At 39.9% G+C, this 26,169-nt stretch overlaps 1 protein-coding gene across 3 annotated transcripts; it reads left to right on the plus strand.

The window, feature by feature from the left end:
• The first annotated feature begins 581 nt into the window (after window positions 1–581).
• On the plus strand, window positions 582–25,177 carry nptnb (neuroplastin b). Of its 3 annotated transcripts, none has more exons than XM_010785864.1 (9): window positions 582–1,163; window positions 12,059–12,406; window positions 15,441–15,615; window positions 16,530–16,624; window positions 19,615–19,748; window positions 20,371–20,644; window positions 24,699–24,708; window positions 24,827–24,900; window positions 24,993–25,177. In XM_010785864.1, the coding sequence occupies exons 1-8, from the start codon at window positions 1,088–1,090 to the stop codon at window positions 24,885–24,887; spliced, it is 1,173 nt and encodes a 390-aa protein (XP_010784166.1). In that variant the 5' UTR covers window positions 582–1,087; the 3' UTR covers window positions 24,888–24,900; window positions 24,993–25,177. The 3 variants fall into 3 exon arrangements, with proteins under 3 accessions (XP_010784166.1, XP_010784165.1, XP_010784167.1); XM_010785863.1 differs by having other exon boundaries at window positions 583–1,163; window positions 24,687–24,708; XM_010785865.1 differs by lacking the exon at window positions 12,059–12,406 and having other exon boundaries at window positions 589–1,163; window positions 24,687–24,708.
• Window positions 25,178–26,169: the final 992 nt, after the last annotated feature.

The raw sequence follows: 26,169 nt of genomic DNA on the forward strand, positions 1-26,169 counted from the left end.
GATGTGGTACATACAGCTTGAGAACACCCAGGCCACCGATGTGATGACATAATTTGTAAATGACCTCAGTGAGCTCAAGAGCATCACCATAATCTCCTCACATTAAAACCTGACAAGAGAAAGTATTTAGGCTTGGAATGATGGGACTGCTGAAAACTGTGGCTGGATTGCCTTCAGTTTGTTTGCATAACCAGGGCCAGTTTTTGATAAAACTACTCCAATATTGACTAAAGACATGTAACCTGCAGGCATTTGTGCTGCATGGTTTGTGACAAATCCGATTTGACTGGTAGTAAACGAGCTGACAGTTTATGGGTACATTAATATTGCAAGGGATGTTGGAAATAGTAAGGGAATCATAGGCTATTACTGTCGACCAGTTCAGTAGCCTAAATACTGTATGAGCAGAAACAACCTGCTGTAAACGGGACATTTTTAAAACCATCTCGTTAAATAACAATTAAAGTTGACCAGGAAATGAAGGCAGATAATATGAGTTCACAAACAACATCAATTGAATGCGTGCTGTGTGTGTGCATGTGTGTATTTATCCACGGTCATGCGCGCATAGGGTACGCGCAGCTCGTCGTTGCTGAGTCCTGCCAGCATATGTTCCTCTTTTTTTTGTATTGGAACACACACTTATGTTTCGGCTACATCACTTCTCGTGGGGAATAATTTGTGCGCTATACTTTTATTTGTAACCACCGAACCGTGACCGCGAGTGCGCAAATGCGCATCGGTCTGCGCATCTTTGAATCTACAGAACTACACTGTGGACAATCTCCCTGACATCCGGAGACCTCTCTCCGCAATCCGACGAGGCTTCTTCATCGCCTATGGCCGCACATCGGCATCCCTGAGCCGCTGGCCTCGTCCCGGACCTTTCACCCATCGCTGTCCTCAGAAAGTCTTTGAAGCAGGGAGGCGTCTTACATATTTTGTAAAATTATCCACCGCTGACAAAAAAAAATTAAAGAACCCGGTGCTATGCAGGGCCCATCTCTCTAGATCTTGTGATTAATACACGATCTCTCCTCCCACATTCGTCCGGCCGAGACCCTGGTCCTCTCTTCGAACCCCAGCAATGCATCCTAACGCAGTGATACTGGCGCTGGTCCTTTTGGGGAACTTGATGCTGCCTCTCATCTCGGCTCAAAACGGTAAGAAAAGCAGATGTGACCCTGGTGTTATTGTAAACATCGCGTTGAGGGAAAGTGACTTGACTTGTGCGAGGACGCCCGAGCGAAATGTAAAGACTGCGTTAAAGCTACAACTGTAATTTCACGCATCTCGACAAAACAAGGCCAGAGTAAGACGCCAGCAAATATGATAGAATATGAACACACAACGGAACTCTTAACGAATACACCAGGAGGAAACTAACGTTTGTGTGATTTGTGTGCAAGGTTATTGCCTGTCAACTGTGTCTGTGGGAGGAATATGCGGTCAAATGTGATTTAAAATAGACTATAGCTGGGGGAAAAGTGATGTTTGCACCTGCATAGAATTATTCCTGAATATTTACAATTAGTAGTGGCCTCTGGGAAGCCTTAGGCTGCATGCCAGTGTGCGGTGTGTTTAGTTAAAGGGGGTTGGGTAGAGTGTGTCAAGCAAGACTAACCTACGGATGCTGATCCAGTCATATATTATCTACACCCAACACAGGATTAAGACTCGCCCAGTGTGTGGAAATAGGTCTACTGTAAATACCAGGCCCATTATGATCACAGTTTTTGGGACTATAGGCATGTTTTTTGACACTTGACTGACAAAACTAGTCCACTATAATATTACGTGTTCTATTACACATCCTCACATGGATCTTTCTCCCTTGCCTTACTGGTTCAGTGTGTGCTTATTGCACAACTATGCATGCACAGATAAATCCCCTATTTACTTTTAGTGATTATAATGCAGCACTAGTTGTTTTCTCTATTCTCAATATTCAAAGACAGGGAATATGGGATTTGTTAACATAGGATTTTCAGTTGTGACTTTGATTTCTAAAGTTCACTGTGCATTATTCATACTAAACCTGACATGATTTGGTTTAAGTAAATGTCAGTAGCATGCTGTTGGGTGTTTCAGGCTGCCCTCCTCTGACACAGCATGTCCTTACTTCAAATTCTGTTGAATCACATCACCCAGAGGGCCACACAAATCAGCAGATAAAATGCATGAGATAAAAGTGTTATCTTTTCAATCTTTCTGGGGTTCGGTTTTTCGATCTCTGAGCAACTCACATGTGATTGTGAAGATGTTGATGCTTTAATATACAAATTGAAAAATCGCTGCCTGTATTCATATCATTTGTAGGAAGCTACCCACGTGTCAGACCATCTGCGTTCATAAATCAATATCACTGACATGATCTAATCGTCTTTCGGAGAAAAACAAGGCAGGGATTTATCCGCATACTTCAAATGTTAGAGCTTAATCTCGACCTCGACTTTTCTGTCGGATAATCGGACACCCACTATGCAAGACTTAATAAGAAAGTCATCCTTAGGAGAAGGTGGTGTAAAACCTCACAACGCTGAAGTAGTTTTTGGATCTATTTAGCAAAAATGTGAATTATTTCTGTCGATACAAACGAAACTTAGCATTATACATTTTAAGAGTTTGCTCTATTTGTTGTACTATGTATTTCTGTGCAATACTAGACAAACAATATGCAAATCTAGCTACCTCTGGGAACCCACGAATACACCACAGCAGTTATAAAACTAAATATTATCCCCTGAATTCCTTTCTTTTCTTTTTAATTTCTCTCAGGTGCTTGAAGTGTGTGCATGCACAGCGAGATGTTCTCTGGTCTTGCAATCTGGAAAATGAAATACCAAATAAGCCCTCCATTGTTTGATAAAGCTCAAGAACTTCAAACTCCACACACTTCCTGTGGTCTCTGCCCACTCACTGAGGCCCAGTTAACGACAAAGGAACACACACATACACACACCCGGAGTTCAGTTGGAGACAGACTGGTTCCACACTGTCACCAAAGATATGGGCGCTTTATCTGTTTGATATAGAATTCCTAAAGTCTTAGCTTATCTGCAGATTTCCTTTTCAGTCAATAGGCCTCTCAGGTTTGATCACATTTGTAATAAGCGACATGTCGGATTAAACAGCGTTGGTAATATTCTGATATTTGCTCACATCCCATGCATCGCAAAGCCATTTCATTTCTTTCCCATATTTCAGTATGAGGTTAATAGGTGCATGGCTTCTTATGCGATCCTAGATTTTCCTGTGGTAATACAGAGTTCAGGCAGTAGCATGTGGGTGTATAATAATTATAAGTGCATAATCACTGTATCTGAGAAGCAGAGGGGATTCATGTCATTATTTCCTCATGTGAGAAGCAGGCCTACTATGGGTGGCCAGTCTCTGCGACAGATATTTGGAGGACTGTAAATAGCATCCGTCCATTCTGCCTCGTTTCTATTTTTACCACCGAGACACAGCACTGAGAACTGTGGCTTTAAGGTCCTTTTGTGAAAGTGAATTCATTAACTCTTAATGGAAGGCCTCCTTGTGCACAGCTGCACAGCCTTCTAAAGACTCGCTAGGTGGCTGTGAACCGTCTAATCTGAGGGATGATGTGATCTTTATGCAAAGAAAATAAAAGCATCTGAGAAGGTGGCTGGGTCTGACCTAAGGAAGTGCTTTTTCTGTCTTATATAAGTTCCCCACACGATGTAGCCTGCCCCTGCTGCCACTTTGTTGATGTGTTATCGCTGCCTGTGTGAATCAGAACATCAAGACAAGCTTTAGAATAATGAGCTGATACTGTAACCTCTATGTTAAAAATGAAATCTGTATTCTAGTTTTCTCTCATTTGATTGATTGATACATTTTATTTCGAACAAGTAAAATGACAAAAACAAAACAAATGTTGCACTGCATAGTCATGTAAAACAAATCAAAACCAAATACATGACAAAACAAAAAATGACATTTACAGCATTAGCAACATAAACAGTGCCACATCTAATGTTCGAAAAGGAGTGAGAAGAAGTATAACTTATTTAATCTCACCCCCTTGTCCCTAAATGATTTATTTATAATTTGTAATCTGCAATAATTATCATTTTTATGCATTATTATTGATATTATTAGAAGTATTAATCGGCTTTATCTGTTGATTGACATATATACATATACACATATACATACATACACTGATATACATATATGCACACATACATATACACACCTACATACTCACACATATACACATAGTCAAACACCTTCCCCATCCCTGTATCTCGAGTGAATAATAAATGTAAGGCTAGCAGCAGCTTAATTAAAAGATTGGTTCTTGTTGGATTTTTGATAAAATGTCTTCTTAATATTTTGTAAAATACAAGACATGATGCAAAGAAAGCTATGCATTGCAATATGTAACTCAAGTATAATGTATTGTTTTTTGTGAATAGTGGCCCCTAATTCCTTCTCTATGTCACATTTGCATTATGATCAACATTGCAGATAAGCTACATACAATGAAATCAATAGTCCTACAGTATATGATGCAGCAGCTTGTCCATTATAATGTATCATACCAGCTCCGGACCGAGGCACATTTGTGAGTCTGGAAAATATGCTGTAGGACTCAAGCCAGCTCTAACACTGAGTCACGCTTTCCCACTGTGAAATCTGATATGGACTGCACTGATTAGGAGGAGCATCCCACAGTATAAAACACACTGCAGGTACATTTGTCCAGGGAAGGTTTTTGCTGAGCATGCATGCTGCTTCTTTGAGCACCACCCTGCTTCACATTCATACAGTTACACACATTCACAGCTGGAAGTTTCCCAATTTGAACACAGCCCTGCACTACTGGCTGATCTGCCGGGACAGCTCAGGTTAAGTGTGCTGCACAAGAGCAGTTCAGAGACAGAATACTCAAAGGAGGTCTCTTTCATTTAAACCTGGCCCCATTTCCCCCGTCTGCCTGAGTATTTTAACTACTAACCTCGCAGACACGGGGTTAGCTCATGCCAGCTGACACTCAGCAAACCAGGGTCATTGAAGTTGAGGAATAATATTACTTGGCAGTATGCAGGAGATTGAGGGATAGCATTTGTCACTTCTGCATAGAGCACTTCTGAGGGTGTGGTTCTTGTCATTTTAGAATGATAGTGTTATTTCGATCTGTCTCCTTGCTTCTTAGGTTTTACATCAAATCATTTGAATTCCCATGTTTTGACCTCGGAAAGAGGAATAGGAAGTGCTCGGTGGTTGTGATTAGAAAATGGGATTAGAGCATTTCTACTCAGCACAGGGGTTATTGGGATTTAAATCTCATTAAACTGTTGCCTCTCTCCTGTGATCTGAATGACAGACTCACGTATTACCAGCAAAATGGAAATGGTCGCCTGCTATGTCGGAAAATTCAGCTTTGCAAAGACTTTTTGTCACGTCGCTCCATTGCAGTTACATCAAAAGGGGATAAATTCAGTGAGGAAAAGTATAGCCGCTCTGTCATGAGTGTATTCAGAGCTACACCTCACCGCAGCCTCTCTGACGAATCTAACTGCACACCACATATCACACCTACAAAGTGTATTGTAAGTTATTATAGTTGTTAAAGTTATATTACATAACTTCTACACATTGAATACAATTTGCCCTGAATTATATGCCACTATTGATGTCACTACATTTGCTTGTAGGTACATAAAACGGCCTTCAAGCGTTATAAAATGAATTTAACTGCACAACAGCTGCTAGCAAAGACAACAAGGTCAGCAATGCCTGTAATTCATCATCATGTTGAATTAACAACTGGTAGTCACATGGTAATCTAAGGATGAGGGTGTTTGTGTTCTTCCTGAAAAGTGTCATGTAATACAGGCGTGATGAATCAGAGAGGGACACGTGGTGAGGTGATCAAATCGTATCGGGAGCAATTTGGGTGTCATCGTCTTCAAAAGTCTCCATACAAGCTAAAATGGAGTCAGAAGCGTTACATTGTTAGGGGTAGTGAAACCCCGGAGAAGTGTGGATGGCTGAAAAAAGCAAAAACATTTACAGAAACGTTACTGCTGATGTTCAACTGACAATTCAAGTAATGAGCTATGGCAATTCATTTTCAGAGGTATAGAAATATGTCAATTTAAATTCCAAACGTTTACATTTCTTACACACCAAGGAGAACATCAAGGTGACCCTTTCATTCATGGCTGTAGAAAACGACACCCTCAGCTAGATACAATGTGAAGGTGCAAATAAAAAACACTACACAACACAACAAAAAACACTATTGTGGCTGATCTAGACTCCCATAGTAAACTAAGACTAGTGTTCTCATATACCTCAATTCAAAATGTCCTCAGAACTGTGAGGGTGCACACCGTCCTTGACTGAAAACTCCCTGACTCGCCTTATTCATTTTGGGGCCTTTGTAACGGCGGGACAAGTCACACCTTTCTGAATATTTTAGGTAATAAAATACTTGTGACGATGACACATTCTGCCCAGCTACAACCCAACAATCTGTGAAACACCAGTGTTGCAATGGACAGGCTTTACATGTCATCATCACTATAGGGCTGCTCGATTATGGCAAAAATCATAATCTCGATTATTTGGGTCAATAATTGATATCACGATTATTAAAAACGATTATCCATTTACTTTGAAAACATCAATTTATTGGAGAAAAAATGTGGACAGTATGTTTTTAACAGTTGAACTTTAAGTATAACTCAACTGAAAAACCAATAAAAAAAAAAAATTAAAAAAAAAATCGTTATATTTCAATTACGTTGTTTTTGTATTCGTTGCAAGCCATAATCGTAATTGCGATTAAAATACGATTAATTGAGCAGCCCTACATCACTATGTCAAATCCTAATTTGTTTGAGTAAAACAAACGAAAAACATAACTAAGAAGGACAAACACAAGTTTCATTTTTACTGTGACTTCAAGTACTGTATATTGTTAACTATACCACTACGATGTGCTCAACCTTCACCAGTGTGTTAGGGATATTTAAATATAAACAAAGGTCAGAACTATTAGATATTTTTTTATACAAATGACCTGGAAAGGCGCACCTCTTTGTCACAGTGCCGTGCAGGTACAAAAAATATGCACCTGCACCCACGACTCAAACACACACACACACAACCAGCTCAGCAGCCTAAGGGGTTTCCTACCTTCTCTGGTTGTAGGATGGGAGATGACTCACTCACAGGCTGCATGGTGGTGTGTGTGGCTGGCTGTCAATCCTCAGGGGAGTACCCATTTCCACCTACATGAGTGGAGTATGTAGGCCGTAATGACTGTGACTTAGACGAAGAAAGAGCTTGTCACAGGAAAAGCGGTTATTTTCTGATGCTGTTGTTCACTTGTCATAAGGGAGTAAAGTGAGCTAAATCGTGCAATTCAGGCTGTGATGATGGGCTGTATTTTCTCATATTGGGTATCTACTCATACTAAACCACCTACTCAAGTTAATGTTTGACCCCTTTGCATACAAGACACCATAGCAACTACACGCATTGAAATGTAGATGTGAGCCCTATTTTGAATTCACAAAGAGAGTAATACAATGTTTGTTCCTGCCGAAGAGCTTGCCTTTGTTTTACCAACATTATAAAACAACAACTAATGTGCATTACTAATATATTCTTTTAACTTCACTAGATGCATTATGTTGGTCTTGCAAGTGTGCAAACTACATTACATTTCAAATTCAAACAGCTACAGGGAAGGATTAGTTCAAACAGAGCCTCCTCATGTTAGCTCCGCAAGCATTAGCAATTGTTAGCAAACCAAACAAATGGCAATACACTGATGGCCATGTAAGGGTTGCAATTAGTACCATGAAGGGCCAAGCAACTCAGATTTCAGAGTAACACTTTAACCCTACAGACAGCAAGTATTCTGCACTCAACAGATAGACTTCAGGTGGAGAGGCGAGTGGACATAGGCAAGATCTACGGTATATTTCTGCAGGCTCTACAGGGCTTTTAGGTTATAGATCCACTTAGGCCTACTAACACTTAAGTGATGCTTTTAGTCTACATGTCTCTTGTTCATGAGTACTGTCCGTTTCAGCATGCAGGACACTCTACTCTTATATGTACTGTATACAAACAGACCTTTTGTTGTTTCATGTTGAAACCAGAAGTCGTTGCCCTGTATTTAGTCAAATCATTTATTGGTGATAGGCGATTAGATCAGAAAATTAATTAGCAAGTATTTTTCTAAAGTTGAATATATTTCAATTTAGGTTCATGGTAGGACAGAAAATCCAATTTGAGGACATGTTCAGTGCTATAGGAAACAGCAGAGTAACAGAATCGCTTGTTGACCAGCGCAAAGAAAGGCGCTTGTAGTGTGAACAGCCAGGCTAGTGCTAACAATCTGTTAGATTACAATTCAATGAAATAAATGAGGATCTGCTGTTTGTTGCAACATTTGACTGATGTCTATACAGTACATACTTTACATACCGTAAATAAACCACGCAGATGTTCCTCACCATTATAACATAAGAAGAAATGGTGCATAAGATGAACTCTGCTCATATTTTTTCTGTCACCAAGTTTCTGAGATCCGACCACCTTCCATTGTGTCTGTCTTTGTCACTTCTTGTCTCCCAACAGGCCTTTGAAATGAATGAGTACCGGCTGCTTTGTGTTTTGTTTTCACTGCCAGTATAAACCCACTGTTTAAACAGCACGAACATTGGTGTGCTCATTGGCCAAGTGTTGCCTGTAGTTTGTTCTGCGAGTATTTCTCAAGCATCTCTGAGCTTGAATTCAAATGAACTCATCTGTTCCTTTTTCTGATTTAGTTTCTCATCACCTTGGATGACATTCATTCTTCTTTCTTTTTTTTTAAGATGATGCAATACTGTGATTATGAGTATTTATGCGGGGCTGAAGAAAATGAACTGTGCCATGTGCCGATGCTAATTTACTGCCATACCCATAATAACGGTAAAAAATGCCATAGTAATGTTCTGTCAGATTGAAATATTGCTTTAACAGTGTAGGCGGAGAGGCTTGGATTCACCCTCTGGGATTATGTGGTGAGCTCGATGGGCCCAGATGTTTCAACAGAAAAGGAACAAATGCTAATTACTCTGCATATCTCTAGGCATTGCACATAGAAATGCAAGTTGTAAGCACCAAATATCCTCAGACACATCTCCTAGCAGGAATACTGCAATTATTATAATATTGAATCGCTTAATTCTGCTCAAAATGTTCTGTTACAGAACATTTAATTTTCAAATGTCTCTAAGTCACAATCTGGTGGTAAGCAACAGTGAAACAAATGATACAATTCAATTATCTTGAAATATAATCGAATGTACTTTGATAGCCTTTTTGCAACCAGGGCGGGCAGAATAATGTAATGTCATTATAGTGAATGGTCTTTATCTACAGCCGGCAGTTCAACTTTTAATAAAAGTGCATAAATGACATGTAACTGGCTTCATTATGAGGGTGAGCTGATGCAGTTGTTTACACTCGGGCTTCCAAAGGCTTATCTCTGCTTACGATAAATTACTTTGAGCAGGGCAGACAGATCTGTAAGCTGTTGTATTTAGACACAACACAGCCGAACACTCAAGAGACCACAGACTCTTTGTTTTACAATATTCAGTGCAGAGTTAAGGCAATGTTATTTTTTCCAGATCCATTTAGACACATGTGGCTTTCAGCTGACAGGCTGCATGGGGCCGGGGGGCGGGCCGGGGGCAGAGAACAGCGTCTGTGGTCTTGGTGATTTGTCACCAAAAATGAGGTTTACTAAAGCTGGCAGTTTATTGTTGGGCTAACTACTGATGTGAAACCGGGTCATGAGTCAGGCACGGCACGGTATACTCACAGTCGTGGTAATAATGCTTAGAGATCCGATTTATTTTTATAATTTCTACTGCATTTCACAATTGATGTGCTTCATATTCCACATGCAGGTAAGGTGGATAGGAAAAATGGGGGTTCTCTTTGAAACCAACCCTAAACGATTAATTGCCAGTGGTGTGCTTCACAGGGGACTTGAGAGCATCTTTAGTTTCCATGTGTTACTTAAAGGGGAAATATTATTCTAGTTTTCAGGTTCATATTAGTTTGTTGTGCCTCTACTGGCACATGTTTTAATTTTCAAAAAGGGCTTCCATGTTCTCATACTGCCTGTGCTGTGGCAGCTCTTTTCACCCTGTGTCTGAAACCAGAGCCCAGTCTGCTCTGATTGGTTAGTTGGTCATTGTAGTAGTAGTAGGTAGGCTGGCTAATAGAAGCGCAAGTGTTACATAGTGATGACATTATGTTAAGGAAGTAAACAAAGGAGTCCAATGGAGGCGTTTCAGGCAGGGTCAGGGTTGTGTGGGAGAGAAACTCCCTCTGGAAGGAACTTTAGGATTTTAGCCGTAGCAGAGCATTTACATTGACAAAAACCTTTATAACAAGCAGGAAAGTGAAACCCTAAAAAGCCGAGTAGGGCCTCTTTAAATGAAGTGAACACTTAAACTCAATGAGGTTTGACTTTTAAAGCACAAGTCAATCGGGTGATTCTATCCAGTTCATTTCTGGCAATATATGAATGTTATCAAACTGTTCCTAAAGTCCAGCTTATCTAAAATGAGAGCCGGGTGACCTAATTGTTGGCGTTACCAGCAAGAGCTGATATGGATGAAGAGATGAAGTTAATGCATACATACATACAGCTACATCTATTCGTCATGATTTCTGTGAATCCCTTTAAGAAAGCATTTCAAGCTCAGAGAGGAAAAGATAATGAATGAGAATTGGCATCAGTATTTAATGTAATAGGAAAGTAAAGTATGAGTAAAACAACAAATGAATCTCACATGAGCATTTTAATCTGGTATTTTATGTTCTAAAAAAGAAAAACAGGGTCATTTTCACGTGTCCGAGAATAGCATGGGTTTCCTTCAGGATCTCCCCTTACCTCTAACAGTGGCATGCATGCTGTGTGAAAAGGTGACTGGAAATTGCCTGAAGGTGTGAATATGAGAGTGTGAACAGTTTGTCCATATTAATGTGTTAGCCCCGTGGAAGACTGGCGACATGTCCAGGGTGTACCTTATACCTACAAATGTGCTGGGATAGACGCAAACACCATGTGACCATCCACAGGACAAGCAGGTCTATAAAATAGATTGATGGATCGAAGGAAACTGGTGAAGCGTATACAAATGAATGATAAACAAATCAAACTCTGAAAAACTGTTTGGTGAAGAAGACTGACGTTTGTAGTACATGCAAAATATAATGTGTGCTAAAAAATAAAATAAAAATGGCTTCTTGGTTTGTAAATGGCAGCAATTTAAGTTTTCCCAAAAATCTATGGCAATATTTTCAAGAATGAATGAGATATTTTCCTAACTTGTGTAACATGAGGAAACACCATCTGTACAAATGACTCCACATTATTATGATTATACCCTTTAATTATAATCATAATGACTCTTAAGTCAAATGTATTCCTGTGACAGTGGTGGTAATGAAAATTCAGCTCAAGGGAAAGATTTTCAAGCTAATCATTTTTGATGAATCATGTGATTTTCTTTGCAGTGTTCTTTTTCACCACTGACAATTCCGTGAGGTTTTACACAAGCAAGTACGAATGGTGCCACTTATAAGTGAGGGTGATTATGAGCATACCTAACAAGGCAAGGTTATATGAGTGAGAATGCACAAATAGTAACATTTGAGAGAGAAGACAGAAGAAGAAAAAATTCACAAGAAACCAGCACTACTTGCTGGCACAGACTTGGAACTGGTTGACTATGACTTCGTCGGACAGTTGTATGACCTCAGCGGGCCGAGCAACCCTGACGTTAAACGGACTGGATTAAGGTCGTCATAACCTTTTCTATCGGTGATTCGAGGCTTGCTTCTTTTTCATTTGCCTTTAACTATCTGCTCTTATGCTTGTATGTACTCTTAACCTATTTAATTTCCTTCTCCATCCCTTGGCCTTTCCACACTTTCTTACTGCTTTAACCCTCTTCTACTCTTTCCTTCCCTGCCATCCCTATACGCTTTCCCTCTCCAGCTGGGTTTGTGAAGTCGCCAATGTCTGAGACTAAGCTTACGGGGGACACCTTTGAGCTGTACTGCGACGTGGTCGGTAACCCCACTCCGGAGATCCAGTGGTGGTACGCTGAGATCAACCGAGCTGACTCCTTCAAGCAGCTGTGGGACGGAGCCCGCAAGCGTCGGGTATCCATCAACACGGCCTACGGCGCCAATGGGGTAGGTGTGCTCGGCATCACGCGTCTCACACTGGAGGACTCTGGGACCTATGAGTGCCGGGCCAGCAACGACCCCAAGCGAAATGACCTCCGACAAAACCCTGCCACCACCTGGATCCGAGCCCAGGCCACCATTTCGGTGCTACAGAGTGAGTGGTCTCTGGACTTGCCTGTGCAATGTGTAACCTTGTGCCTTCTCAGCCATTAAGCATGTGACTGTGAATCAGTAATGACATTATATCCTTTAACTCTCTGCACTATGCACACACAACATTCAAACAAAGTGAATTTCAACTGGACCTTCCTAATCTGTACATGCTTCAGTGCCCTGCCCACTGGAGCACAGGGATATGTGGAATGTTGTTAGTCATAGTGAAGCTCTCTGAGAAGCTTAGAGGAGTTTGATCCATTCTGGCTTTTCTGATTGGACTGACACATTTTGATTTCTGTGTGAGCACTATTTGATTAGGTGTGGGGCAATTCAATATCATAAGAAGTGCTAAGGACTTTTCACGTACTTGTTTTCTGCTATCCAGTCCTCGCTAAATATATTCTGTCATTACTGACTGGGGAGTACGTTTTGTTCACATATATGTAACATCCATTTTAATACATGTATGTAACAGGATATATATACACTATATCCCATTGAGCTAGCTTGTTGCTGGGGAAACGAGCCAAAGTCTGATTGCTTTGGTGTTTAATTTAATTTTGTGAATCACTCCTAAATTCATGTCCCTAGAATCCGTTTATATGTATAATAATTCCGTCTCTTTACAACACTTTTTAATGACTACTCTTTTTAGCATTTGGATGAATTTAATTAACCAAAAAACTTAAAGGAGCAAAAACATATGCATGCCTGGATAATACTGTATGTGGGATACATTGTTTTTCTCATTTAACTCAAAGCAGGAAAGACAATTAGCATGTGTCCCATAATGTCACACTTCGTCTAATTTAACTGATTCCAATGATGGCCAAATGACTGTTGAAACAACTTGAAGCACGCTCTCTTCATTGCTGGCTGTTACACCAACATGTGGCTTAATACAGTGTTGCTATGTCGCACTTCTTATTCATCATCACCCTTTGAAAAAGTCCTTTTAAAATGTTCTGGTGAAATTGTTGTCGTGAATTTAAGGCAAGGCAAGTTTATTTCTAAAGCACCTTTCAACACGAGGCCATTCAAAGTGCTTTACACAAAATGAAAGACATTAGGGGCGTTTAGATACAGTGCAACGGAATCACATTATAAAATGACATTTAAAAACATTTATGGTAATTATGGTGCATGAGTGGTTTTGCGGTGTTGCTGTGGATTTTACTTTTTTTTCACAGTAACAAATATTTTTTATCCTGGGAATTCAATGTTCCAGTCAATAAGGGGCAATTTATTCATGCTTGAATACATAAGCAATCATGTTGTATCTCGTATAGCTTTACCTTATGACATGAGTCTCAGTGGATTCTGGGAACGGACATACTGTGCAATAAAAGCAGTAAGCATGTCTGCGATACTTTGCTTTTCAAAACCGCCAATGCAAATATCCACTGTTCGTATACTATAAATAATCAAACAAATATGTGTTAATTAGACACAAGAATGTATTAATAATGGCATGTCCTTATTAAGAATGAGGGGTTTAAACCACGTGCTAAGACGGCCCACTATTCTGGTTTGATTACTGGGACATCTCTCTGTTGGTGCACCTTCTGCATCATAATGTGCTACAATAATATGATTTGGGGACTTTTACAATGATATAATCCTCCCCCTAAATATAAAAACATTGGTTGCATGTCTTTGCTGATATGCAATCATTCTAAAAAAGCAATACCCCTGATTTAATATCTGTCAGTTAATTGGATACTATCTAAATGCAGAGGGGGATCGGGCTTCACCACATCTTGAGCAACCGTTTATTTTTAGAAACAATGTGATCGAGGAATACAATATCCAGCAGTTACCACATTTTAAGTTGCGACAAGGTGTCCTACAAACAACCTTCTGGTTAAATTGCCTGTGGACCACGGTGCCGTGTTTGCTAAATGCTAATTTATGTACCTCATGTTGTGTGTGTATGCATGTCTCAAAGATACTATAAATAGAACATGCGGCTCTGCTTGGGAGGGGGGCGAGAGATGTATGGGGGAGGGAAGAGAGATCCCCTCAGCTATTGAGTGTACAGAATTGCAGGAGGAAGGTGCCATCAATGCTAATAGATGACACTTGCAGATCTCAGCCGCCCCTCTAACCCCCTCTGCTTCCCCTATGCCTTGCTTGTGGCTTTGCAGCAGCCAGTAGTAGGATTATGATGCTGCTCCTCTCTGCTCCTCCCCTCTGGGGCTCCTCCGTTGCCATGGTTGGCCCGCCCTGGAGGAGGAGGAGGAGGAGGAGGAGGAGGAGGAGGGGCAGGGAGGAGGAGGAGGCTTCCTGCTCACTACTCAGAGCAAAGGGCGCCTCGCTCTCAGATGACACCTCCTGCTTCCCCCCCAATGTCCTTGAGAAATGGACCCTGGTATTCTTTAGCAATTCAGAGGGTGAAGCGACGTGTGCAGTCATTCAGCAGTAATGTAAAATGTCAAAGGACTGCTCAGTGTATTAATCTTCAGCCCAGATATCCAAGTACAAGACAAGGATTCTTTTTTTCTTTTTTTTTTAAACATCCTTGTTCTGATGACATTCAAATGCAATCTTAGGGTGCGCCATCTTTGAGAGCCCATCCAGTCTCCTTTTTTAAATTGAAACGTTAAGATACTGCAGTTATCAGCTACAGTATATCTGCTAATATCCTCCTGTACAATGACCATTTAAATGATTCAGAAAACCTTCAAGAAATGCAGAGATAGTCGTGTTATAGTCCTAATAAATCAAATGTATACTTAGATTTAATCTCAATATCCCAGAGGACATTTTGTTAGTGTTTACTTATATGTTTAATGTTTATCCGTCACCTCAAGATCAATGTTAAGCACATTTTTTACAGCTGTTTCATGTACTATTATGTCTTTTGTTTATTCTGTTGTGTTCACTTTTGTCTTCACTTCATAGACCCCCTCCTACACAGATCATATAAAAAAAGAATTCAGCCCAAAGCTACAACTACAGCATGGGAAGAAGCAATGAAACAGCTTTGAGCCCCACTTCTGTGAAAAGGTTTGACTCTCTCTTTCTTGCAGAACCAAAGATCAATGCCACCGATGAGATCGTCCTGACGGGGGAGTCTCCTGCCAAACCCGTGACCCTGCAGTGTAACCTCACCACGGCCCATACTCCACACAGAGAGAGCTTCTGGGTGAAGAACGGCGTGGAAATCAAATACACACGGACAGAACTGAAGCACACATCACACAGGTGACAAACAGCGTGGCCCCTACAGTATGTAGAAAGTAGTGAATATTGCATTGTAGAGTGAATTATTAAAAGGGAAGGGAAGCAAAAAAAAATTCAATCCTGTCACATCTCAAACAGTAGAGGAGGGAATGTTCCTCGCTGAGACAAAGGCAGAATACTGATCGAGTGTTGCTCACATTTTCAGAAACAGTAACCCAGGTTTGTTGTTCTGCTTGGATAACTAACTTCCTGTATTAGCGTGTATATGGGTCAGACCACATTGCTGCAGATATTTTTTTTCTTCTACAGGAAATAGTCTACGTACATTTTGCACGATTACCATATACACGGGAGAGACAGCCTCACATCGAATGTAGATTGTCAGCATGTCAAATTCAAACTCAATGCGTTGCCAGGTGCATAATGTGTTCAAGTTTGAAACATCCTCACACCCCTGTTGATTGCTTCGAACTGTTTCCTGAAAAAACTGCCAAATATTGAGCTACAGCTACGCATGCAGATAAACTACCATACCTTAAAGTACCAACTAGTTGTTACTTCCTGCTGTCACACGGTATAATCAGTGGAGCACAGAGCTACTGTCGCCCCCGTAGACATAGCACAGACTCTCCACAGCCACAAGATAAGACCAATTGGTCACTTCCTTGTCACATTACATCAGTGATACTCTGAACATTACAGCTAAAATGCCTGTGATGCCCTGCAGACTCCTGAGCTGTTGTTCCGTAATATAACAGCATAATGTCAACATTTTGTCTAGCATGGCCTTGCAGACGCCTCAAGCTTTCACGGCACAACTAATTACTCGAAGTTAAACTGAAATTAGTTGTCTTCATTTACTTGACTACCTTCAGTGTAAGCGACTGGTAAATGAAAGTTATTCAATTCGATGGTGTTGTGCTTTTTTGTTGCAGAATCGTTAAACCACGGGCAGATGATTCTGGGGAATACATGTGTGTTTACACATTTGACATGGCGCCGAATGCAAATGCTACAATTGAAGTAAAAGGTAAGGTTTATTTTTGACGTATCAACACAAACAGTTGTTAATCCAAATGGCATTATCTGCTTTTGAATTCCTCCATGATGCATTCAAATTCTGAAAAATCCCCGGTTGTAGCTTTTAGCTTTTCTTCTGGGTTTTCGGAGGGAGGGAATGATGTCCTCTATGTGTAAACGACCTAATGCTGAGTGAAGTGGGTCCTTGTTGAAAAAGATGTTTGAATTCATGTTGTGCAATTGGTGATGACGGGGAAATCCTGAGGCCGTTGTCACTCTTGGCTTTCACTGAGAGAACCATAGCAAAATGGACAGGCACTGCACATGCTCACTAAAACCTGTAAACACACAAACCACTGGGAGGCAATGCTACGAGTGGTTATACACAACTCATGGTTCACGATTTGTAAATGTATTTTATGTTTTATAGATATAATAACAGTAGAGAAACCTAACTAAGACTGTCAATGTAATGTCAAAAAACAATAACCAAACAACTGTGTTGGTTTCATTCAAGCTGATCCCAAAGCCTTCAACTTGAATAAGGGACCTTCTCTGACAAAGGGCAAGTGAAACCCTGTTCACGAGAAGCTTGCCTGTGTGTAGAGCTTAAGCCAATTTGCTGTGGCATGGCTATGGTACATACTGAGCATGCCCTGACTCATATTCCACGGTGGTCTTAAAGCGCTGCCTGATTGCATAACATGGGTGATGGCCGTGTGTGTTCTGCTTTCACTCGATTGTGAGATGATGGGACTCATCGCTATTCAAACCGAAGTTTCCTAGCCGTCACCGGACTGCAGGACTGTGACTGTTGAGGCTTGCTATCTGTCCCCTGCAGCAAAACGTCATTCTTTGAACTAAACTGATGATGCATGCCCTTTAAATAGGCCTACATCCTATGTCTAAAAAAACCACAGCATGTTTTGACGCTTAGAGCCGCTGGATCCAAACAAAGCATTTCCTTTAAGTTAAATACCGTTGTGATTTTCTAGGGGTGTTTGAGATCTTTTGTGACCCAGGTAGCAAGCCCGCTGTCCTCCCAGCCAGCTTTGCACTGCGCTTCTGGCAGCAGTTCACTGAGATCCCTCGCCTACAGTGTCCTTGGCACGCTCATCCTTATAGGACTCAGCTCAGAGGCAACAGATGGAGGCTTCTGTGATGTTGTAGGATTAAGGCTCTGAATCCCGCCCCAGCCATCTCTGTGGCAGCAGTGGAGTTTATTGTCTGTGATACTAAGCTTACCATAGATACATATTTCGTTCATCATATATCCCCAAATGTCAGCATGAAATATTTTAACATGCATGCAATAATTATTAACCATTCCAAGTGTATGCAATTCATGTCAATCATAACATGTCACCACTTAAAAGGAAAAGGATTTGATTAAAATTGCAATCACCTCTATCGGTTCTTTTAAATTCCTTCTGACAGCTTTGACCTTGCACGACCTTCTCACATGAATATGTCACTTTACCTCCGTCTAGCACGCGGATTCATAATCCCAGTAATCGTAGTCAGGAGTGTGAAATGGAGGTTTCTGCCTGTTTTAGCCCCACACTGAGGGCTGTCTCTGTGCTGTCTGTCACCGACATAATACAGCCGGGATAAGGCACCAACGAGCTTGGCCACTCCCCTTTTCAGGGAGCACGTGCGCACCATAATTACAGAGCAGTGATGTCAGCAAAGAGCTCAGACCCCTCCTTCTCCATTATCCATGCGCAGCTGAAAAATGCCAACTCCAGGCGTCTCTCTTATCCTGCTTAATTGCATGGAAGGAATTATTGTCCTTTTGAGGATTAGCGGGAAAGCAGGAACAGTTATCTCCCTGCCGCTGTGCAGAGTTACACGGAGAGTCTGTGTCACACCTTTGGGAAAGACTTCTACGGATGGATCAGTCGGACTTGGCATCTGTTGCAGTGCCTTATGACATATGCCGACAATTTATTAAATTCAAAACCTTTGTCTTGCATTTTTATCAGCGGTTTATTCATTAATCGGCGGACGATTTACACCGTTTTCCTTTGGCACACTATCTCCTTTGTGGAATTGACTATAGAATAATTTTGAATGGGAACATCTGGTAACGCATATTATACTGATTCCCCGCCTCCCTGAACTCGTTATGAATTGTATTGAAATGCTTTTATCACTTCCATAGTGATATTCCCGCTTGCTGGGGTTTTGGGTAGACAGGCTCACAAAATATCTGCGAACCATAGTTTTATTAAGAGTTGAAGTCCAGCCCAACCATCTGTTCTACTTCACTTAATGCAGCTTTACGAATATCCTTTCTTTAATCTATCTTTCTTGTAATCTACAAAATCATACTGGGTTATTGCGTCTGTGTTAAATCTTTCTATACGGCTTAAACACGACGTATTTTATTTCTATACGGCTTAAACACGACGTATTTCATAAAAATATACCCTTCTTAATATTAATAAAGGGAAAGCTATTTGTAAGCATTTATCAACTACAGCCCCCCTGAGGTTTTGTTTGCATGTCTATGTTAAAGACTCAGGGGAGCTGTACTCTAATAATTAGAATATAATTAGTGCCACAGCATGTGCTAAAAATGATTTACTTTGGAATCGGCGTTTAGCATAGTTTTTTATAAAGAATAATAAAGATTGTCGAGCCGAGTGGAAAAAAGGATAGCCTTGAAATGAAGGAAACATTTCTTTCTCCGTGTGAGATACTGGGAAGTAGTTACATGACTTCAATTAAATAATGCAATGTGATTTGATCTGCTAAAGTTTAAAGTGGTGAAATAAGAAAGGGAGAATGATCAGTGGTGCTATAGAGACTCTTAATTACACTCCTCTCTCTTACGCCGACAGCTGAATAACACACATTATTACCACAGCCAGAACAGCCAATCACGCTCTCCTTATTCATGCCATCTGGTAGCTGCTAAAAACGTGCCTTTGAACGTCTTACTTCTGCCAACTCAGCTAATGATGCGTTTTTTATTTGTTTGTTTTACCTTTCCAGCAAAACCTGCAATCCACGGTCACAAGCGAAGTGAGAATAAAAACGAGGGGGAAAATGCAATGCTTTACTGCAAGTCTGTCGGCTACCCACATCCCACCTGGACATGGCGTAAAATGGACGGAGCATCTTACGCGGTATGCCAATATACTGTATATACAGATTATATATATACGAGGAGGCGTGTGGTGCAGTGGGTTGTGCGTTGGGATCAGGTTCAAACCCCGCTGCAGTCAGCATGTCGTTGTGTCCCTGAGACACTTCACCCCAAATTGCTCCTGTGGGGATTACCCACAGTATTGAGTATGTGAGTTGCTTTGGATAAAAGAGTCTAACAAGTTAAATGTAATGTAATATCTGAATACTGTACTATGTATACATAAATATGAAAACAGATACAATGCTAACAACTTCAATACTCTCCAACTGTCTTCTTTGTACCTTTCTTATTGTGTCATTACTTGATGCATTGTCAATATTGCCAATAAAGCATATTGAATTGAGATAAGCAGACAGACAGGGTATAGTATATAAAATGAGTAATGTATATTATTTGTATTCATGTGTTATTAATGTTTCATTGTCTTTGCTTTTAATGTTACTAATGTGTTGTATGCTCTTAATGTTTTTCATTTTGTGTGAAGCACTTTGAATTGCCTTGTGTTGAGAAGTGCGCTATAAATAAACTTGCCTTACCTTATACTCCAAGTTAAGTATTTATAATGTAATCAACTTTAAGGAATGGTTGTTGTGTTGCAGGACATCAACAACTCCACTGGTCGCTTCTTCATCACCATCCGAGACAACTACACAGAGCTCAACATACTGAAGCTGGATATACTCTCCGATCCTGCCGTTTACCAATGCAATGCCACTAGTGTGATTGGAAACACTGCAGAGACCACTATTCTACGGGTGCGGAGCAACCTTGCACCGCTTTGGCCTTTCCTGGGTGTGCTCGCAGAAATTATTATCCTAGTAGTCATCATCGTTGTGTACGAGAGGCGCAAGAATCCAGACGACATTATTGAAGGTAAGAAAGCTTTGTCCGTGTTGTGAGCAGTAGGCACTAACACATAATATGAATGAAGAGTTTGAATGAATTTAAAGAACAATGTTGTCATTTCAAACCTTTTAGAGGGTTTTCGTGTTTGATCGTTGCCATAGAAAGTGTTGTCATCAAAAAGCAAAGTGCATCACATCTTAAAGAACCAGTGTCTAGGGTTTAGGGGAATTAAGTGCCAGATGTGTAATATCATTTCATAAACATGTTTTAATAAGAATACTATTGTAATGTTTGCCGTGTTGTACCACTATGAAAAACACTGGGTTTAGAGAAGGGCTTGTTTTAATGTTACCTGAAGCCACCATAGCTTCCAACCGATACATTCCACTAAATTCTACACACTGGTTATTTAATCAATAAGATGTTTACAGAGAAGTACCACAAGGTTGCATCTTCTCTCAATGGATATATGTATCAAAAGAAATGTCTCGGATTGCCTTGGATGCATGTACATATGACCTTTATACATTTGTAAACTACTCAACAGAGGCTCACCTTTCAAAGAGTTGGCTTTCTGTAATGGTTTGTTTTCATGTTGATAGCAAAAAACATTAACGTGGGTTTTGTCAGCCTGTCGCTATATATACTTATTATATATACTTAATTGGTTACTATTCTTTTCCCTTCCCCAATCTTTCCAAATGGAAACATAATCTAACCGGGTGGTAAGTGAGAGATTCTGCATGGTTTGGGAGATGTCATTTCTTTCTGTCAATATGTGTTTACAAACCAGAAGCTGGGATATGAATGCAGTAACGTTTATTTCTTATATACGTTATAGTGAAATGAACATGTGTCTTCATTCATTTCCCCTCTCATAAGGTTGAACCCATACAGTCTGACATGTTTTTTTATGTTTGAACTTGGATTCAAATCCATTTTGTTTCCTTAACTGTTCTTAATTCAAATTAATGCCTGTACAAGTATGTAAGCAGTCCTAATGTCACAACTTAATCATGTCAATGAACTGTTAGGCTTGGGAGCAGAAGATTAAGTTAATCACTTTGACTGTTAATGACAAAACTTTACGCATTTTTAAATTGCTTTTTTTTAGATATTTAAATCCCCAAAACCTGCATGCCTTGATTCAGTTATGGGGTAACTGTGCCTCTGCTTGGTGAATGCATAAAGATGTATACTTCTTATATCAAGTGAAGGTTTATTTTAAACAAATATTATCTCACCAATTTGGAGTAATCACTCAAGCACTGTAAATGGACAGGTAGAACTATTAAGACACTTTAGGACCACTCTTAACAACACATTGGTGTTTTTATAACTCAATAAGAACATTCAATTAAATGAATACTAACATGTAAATCCTCTAATACAGGAGGACCCTTGTTTTTCAATATAATGTATATTATAAAAAAGACAAAACTTGAGTCGTTAAGGCAGATACAGTCGAAGCATTACAGAGCCAAAGAAACATCTCTTGTTACCCTAGTGGCTAATTGAGGTTACACCAGTAGGTCTTAGCATTAAACCAACATATCAAAAAAACAGCTGTATGAACAAATAAAAACACAGGAATACAAAAGTTAGTGTTGTTAACATACATAACCAATTTACTGTATGCAATTATTTAAACGTACTTATAATCCTTAGCTTACAATCAGCTTTTCCAAAAGAAATGTCCCGTGTTTCTGGAGGGTAAATCCTACAATGAGAATGTGGACAGATAAAAATGTCTGGAAAGCCCGAGGGCGTTTGCAGTCACCACAGGTTCTGTCTGACCTCTACTCCCGTGGCTTTGCTTTCTTTTCATTTCCAAATAAAGCATGAACACACGATAAAAAACAAAATCCCAACCACTAATATATGAATCACTCCAACTGGACCACAGTACGCTCTTAATACAGACTGCACACATTGAGCTTCAGGGTACATCCTGCTTTTCATGGGAGAGATCCAGAAATGGAAATTGCAGTAGAATGAGTTGAATGTGTGACGGAAATAGAAACATCTGTTCGTGGCTTCAGTATTTGAAAGTGATCTTCATCTGGGATGCTGTTTCTCTTTTTCCCACACGTAGACTAAACATGTAATAACTGGTTAAAAATAGTGCTCATTGATGCTTAACAACCCACTGATTAACCATTCATTAGCATCAACACCAGTTGCTATTGCATCATTTGAACATAATATACAATACATTCAGTTTTACTCAGTAATATATATCAGTGTTTAGGTACCTACATGTCCTTAGTTGAACATAATAATGTATACTGAACCATTAATGATAGCTAACTGCATGTATAATCATCTGTTATCTTTATTCAAATAGCATTAGGTCATTTCAGAACACTGTTTGCTAATGATCCATAACAATTGTAAATCATTAGGGGGGAAAAACTGCACTTCACTTGCTCAAAATGCATGCACATACAAACCCTCCCAGCTCAAGTGGGCTCTCTGCATGGCCTCTAGTTGGAATTCATCTACTGGAAAAATGAAGCGATTAAGGTGGATTATATTCGCCATGTCTATGCCATTCAAATCTGGAGCGAGGAGTCCCTGCTCACGATGCACAGCCTCTCTAAAATCTCCCTTTAGCATCCCTGATTCCCGGAGGTTTTGGCCCCTGTCTGCATGCATTATGAATTCTGCTCTCTTGATGGCTTTGCTGTGTTTGAACACTTTTATACTCCGGAGCCAAGATGGCTTTTAGGCAGAGCCTGTCAGCCTGACACTTTTATACAGCGTTTCAAAACCAGTTGCGAAAATTACAGATGCTGCTGTGCTTAATAACAGCTCACTTAATGTAATAATAAGGCAAAGTTAAAGCTAAAAAAAATTGCACCCAGACGTTAGATAAACAACTGCAATCAGCTACAAATATATGTTACAGTCAAATGTGTGCTTGCTAAACAATTATCGTAAGTATAGTTTTTGTGGTGTATAGATATTAGGTGTTAAAACTGTGGGTCATGCCAACAGATGCTCCTCCCCCAAGTAATCACACAACCATGTTTTTGTCTGACATTATAACTGCCATAATCTGCTCCATGTTACTGCCATGCTGTTTATCTCTGACTTATAACTGCATGGACAATATCTCACTGTGGCTGACTGGTTACTTACCTGTTGACACATTTTCATCTGTATGCCAAACACCAACCACCCTGTCAACCCCGAGGCCGTGGGTCTTTCTTTGACTAACTTCTCACACAATATTCACCACTTCCTCTCCCTGCAGTGTTTTATGACTGTTACATTGTAATGTATGTTACAAACGTGCAATGTTTCTATGTTGTTATAATGAATAGAAATAGTACACTGCACGTAGATATTAACCACTGTGAGCTGCAGGGAATTGATGCTGAGAGCAAGCTTTGAAGGGATTCTTGTTGTTATGCCAAGTCAGTCGCAATGTGACACCAATGTACACTCTTTCAAAATCACTGACATTGCTAAGTGTAATTAAAAGAAGGCTTCAAGTGAGCCATCTGTAATCCTCCTACACATATGCTCAGTCTGAAATGAACAGGAAACCCCTGAGATTCAGATAGTATGTGGAGTTATGTTTCGAAGGCTTGGCATTAGATATGCGCTTATTAAATAGACCATGCCACATTCTCAGCCCCTTTACTACACATTGTGTTCCTCTTTAATGCAAGAAGCTACTAAAATCGGTGAATTCTTGTGGTTTCCTTCTGAGTCTGTAAATCAGACAAAAGGCTGGTGCATGCAAAGCTGTTCAGCAACTCTCTCCCATGTCGTGATGTCAGAGCTTCCCACCGTCACGACTCTGCCACACCAGCATTCAAATATTCACAGCAATCTGTGCTGTCAGCTGCATCTTCCCACCATATTTATGTTCACTGAAGGATTTTGGTAGTCTATAAGAAGCTAAATTCAGGTTGATTTTCACACCAACTGAAAGTGCAATTGGGAAATCTGTCAGCAAAGTCAATATTTTTGCAGTAAAATGTGTTGAAACATGCAGCAGATATTCTTTATCTAATATCTGTGTTCTCGTCCCTTTTCTTCTTTTCTCTTGTCCAAGATGATGAACCAGCGGTACCAATGTGAGTAAATAAATCACTCACACACAATTACTTATCATTCATGCTGATTTAATGGGTGCTGTGATTTTATTTAGCTATTACCTGAATGTCACTAAATCTTAACCCCTTTTTAACCCAGGAAAACAAATTCAACTAACAACCACAAGGATAAAAACATTCGCCAGAGGAATGCAAAATAAGCAATTTACTCAAGTAAGACACTTTTGTAGGGGATTCGGGCTAAATATAGAACTCACTGTGAGGATTATCCCTAGTCACACCTTCTCTTGATTTTCTCTTCACAGATGAGATGGCTAAACTGCAGTTTCTGGAGGTATCAGAGGTGGAGAGAGCTCCGGGCAGTTTCGAAAAAAAGCACATCTTGTCTCATTTTATGAGAAACAATATCAGCATAACACTGGCAACAAAAAGAACATAATGGCTGTCTTAAGCATGCCTTATTCAGTCTATCGTGGAGGTTTCAGGATGACGAATAATGACTAAACCACCACAAAGGTGTACACATTTTAATGTGCTGTTGATGTCTCCTTTATTGATTTAATCATATCCTCAAATGAGGTGATCCCTTTTGTATTACATATCATGTACAATGCATGCAAGGTAATTACGCAATAGGATACTCAGAATAGAGATTTTCTGTTGTTATCCCCCGTGTGGCTTTTTTTGCATCTAAAATGACCTGTGTTTTTTTATGGAGTCATCCCTATAATATATATATATACACATGTATATGTATATATATAGTTTGTTTTATTCTTGACAATTTGTACAGCATATCATGGTCATTTAACTGTTTGATTTTGTGACGATGAGTCCACTTTTAACAGAACTTTTATTGTGAAGCAACGGCTTCAATGACTGGCAGTATTTACATTTAATTGAGTGCTTACAGAAAATGACTCCTGTGTGTTTATCTATATAAACGAAAATGATAAGTGTATTATTCTTTTTTTCTTTCCAGAGTAACTTAGCTGTCTTGTATATGTTGAAGTATGAGTGTTCAAATGATAGGAAATCTGTAAAAGATTATTTTTTTTATATTTCCCAATTTCATTGATTGATTTTTACTTTCTATTTGTTCTCTCTTTAACTGTATAGCATGGCTATAATCCTATGCAATATGTATTCTTAAATAGATATATGGAGGGCAGTTTGTTTAACTCAGTGAAGCTTTAATATTGTGGGATCACTTGGAAGCTGGCATAGCAAAATTCACGGCTGTAGCTGCATGACTCCTGTTTCAATACGATGTATAAATGTGTGTTGCGGTGGGAATGGGCCGGCGTTAAGGTGGGATCAGAGGGACCAGAGTATATAGCCACGATCAAACATATGAGTGAGACCAATATTTTTTTTCTGAATAAAAATGTAAAAAAAGGAAACCAGCTTTTTCTGTTGTATTCTTCCTTTAACCACTTAAATGCAATACCATGAGAAGCATCCTCTTCAGGGTGAATAAAA

This window comes from Notothenia coriiceps, unplaced genomic scaffold (assembly GCF_000735185.1).
Source record: "Notothenia coriiceps isolate Sejong01 unplaced genomic scaffold, NC01 NC01_scaffold00028422, whole genome shotgun sequence".
In the NCBI taxonomy this organism is placed as follows: Eukaryota; Metazoa; Chordata; class Actinopteri; order Perciformes; family Nototheniidae; genus Notothenia; species Notothenia coriiceps.

What these genes read in the sequence shown, in the direction of transcription:
- nptnb (XM_010785863.1), top strand. Translation starts at nt 1,088, where the DNA reads ATGCATCCTAACGCAGTGATACTGGCGCTGGTCCTTTTGGGGAACTTG. An exon ending in CTGAAGCACACATCACACAG is followed by an intron (nt 15,616 to 16,529) that starts GTGACAAACAGC and finishes TTTTTGTTGCAG; the next exon opens with AATCGTTAAACCACGGGCAG. An exon ending in TGGACGGAGCATCTTACGCG is followed by an intron (nt 19,749 to 20,370) that starts GTATGCCAATAT and finishes GTTGTGTTGCAG; the next exon opens with GACATCAACAACTCCACTGG.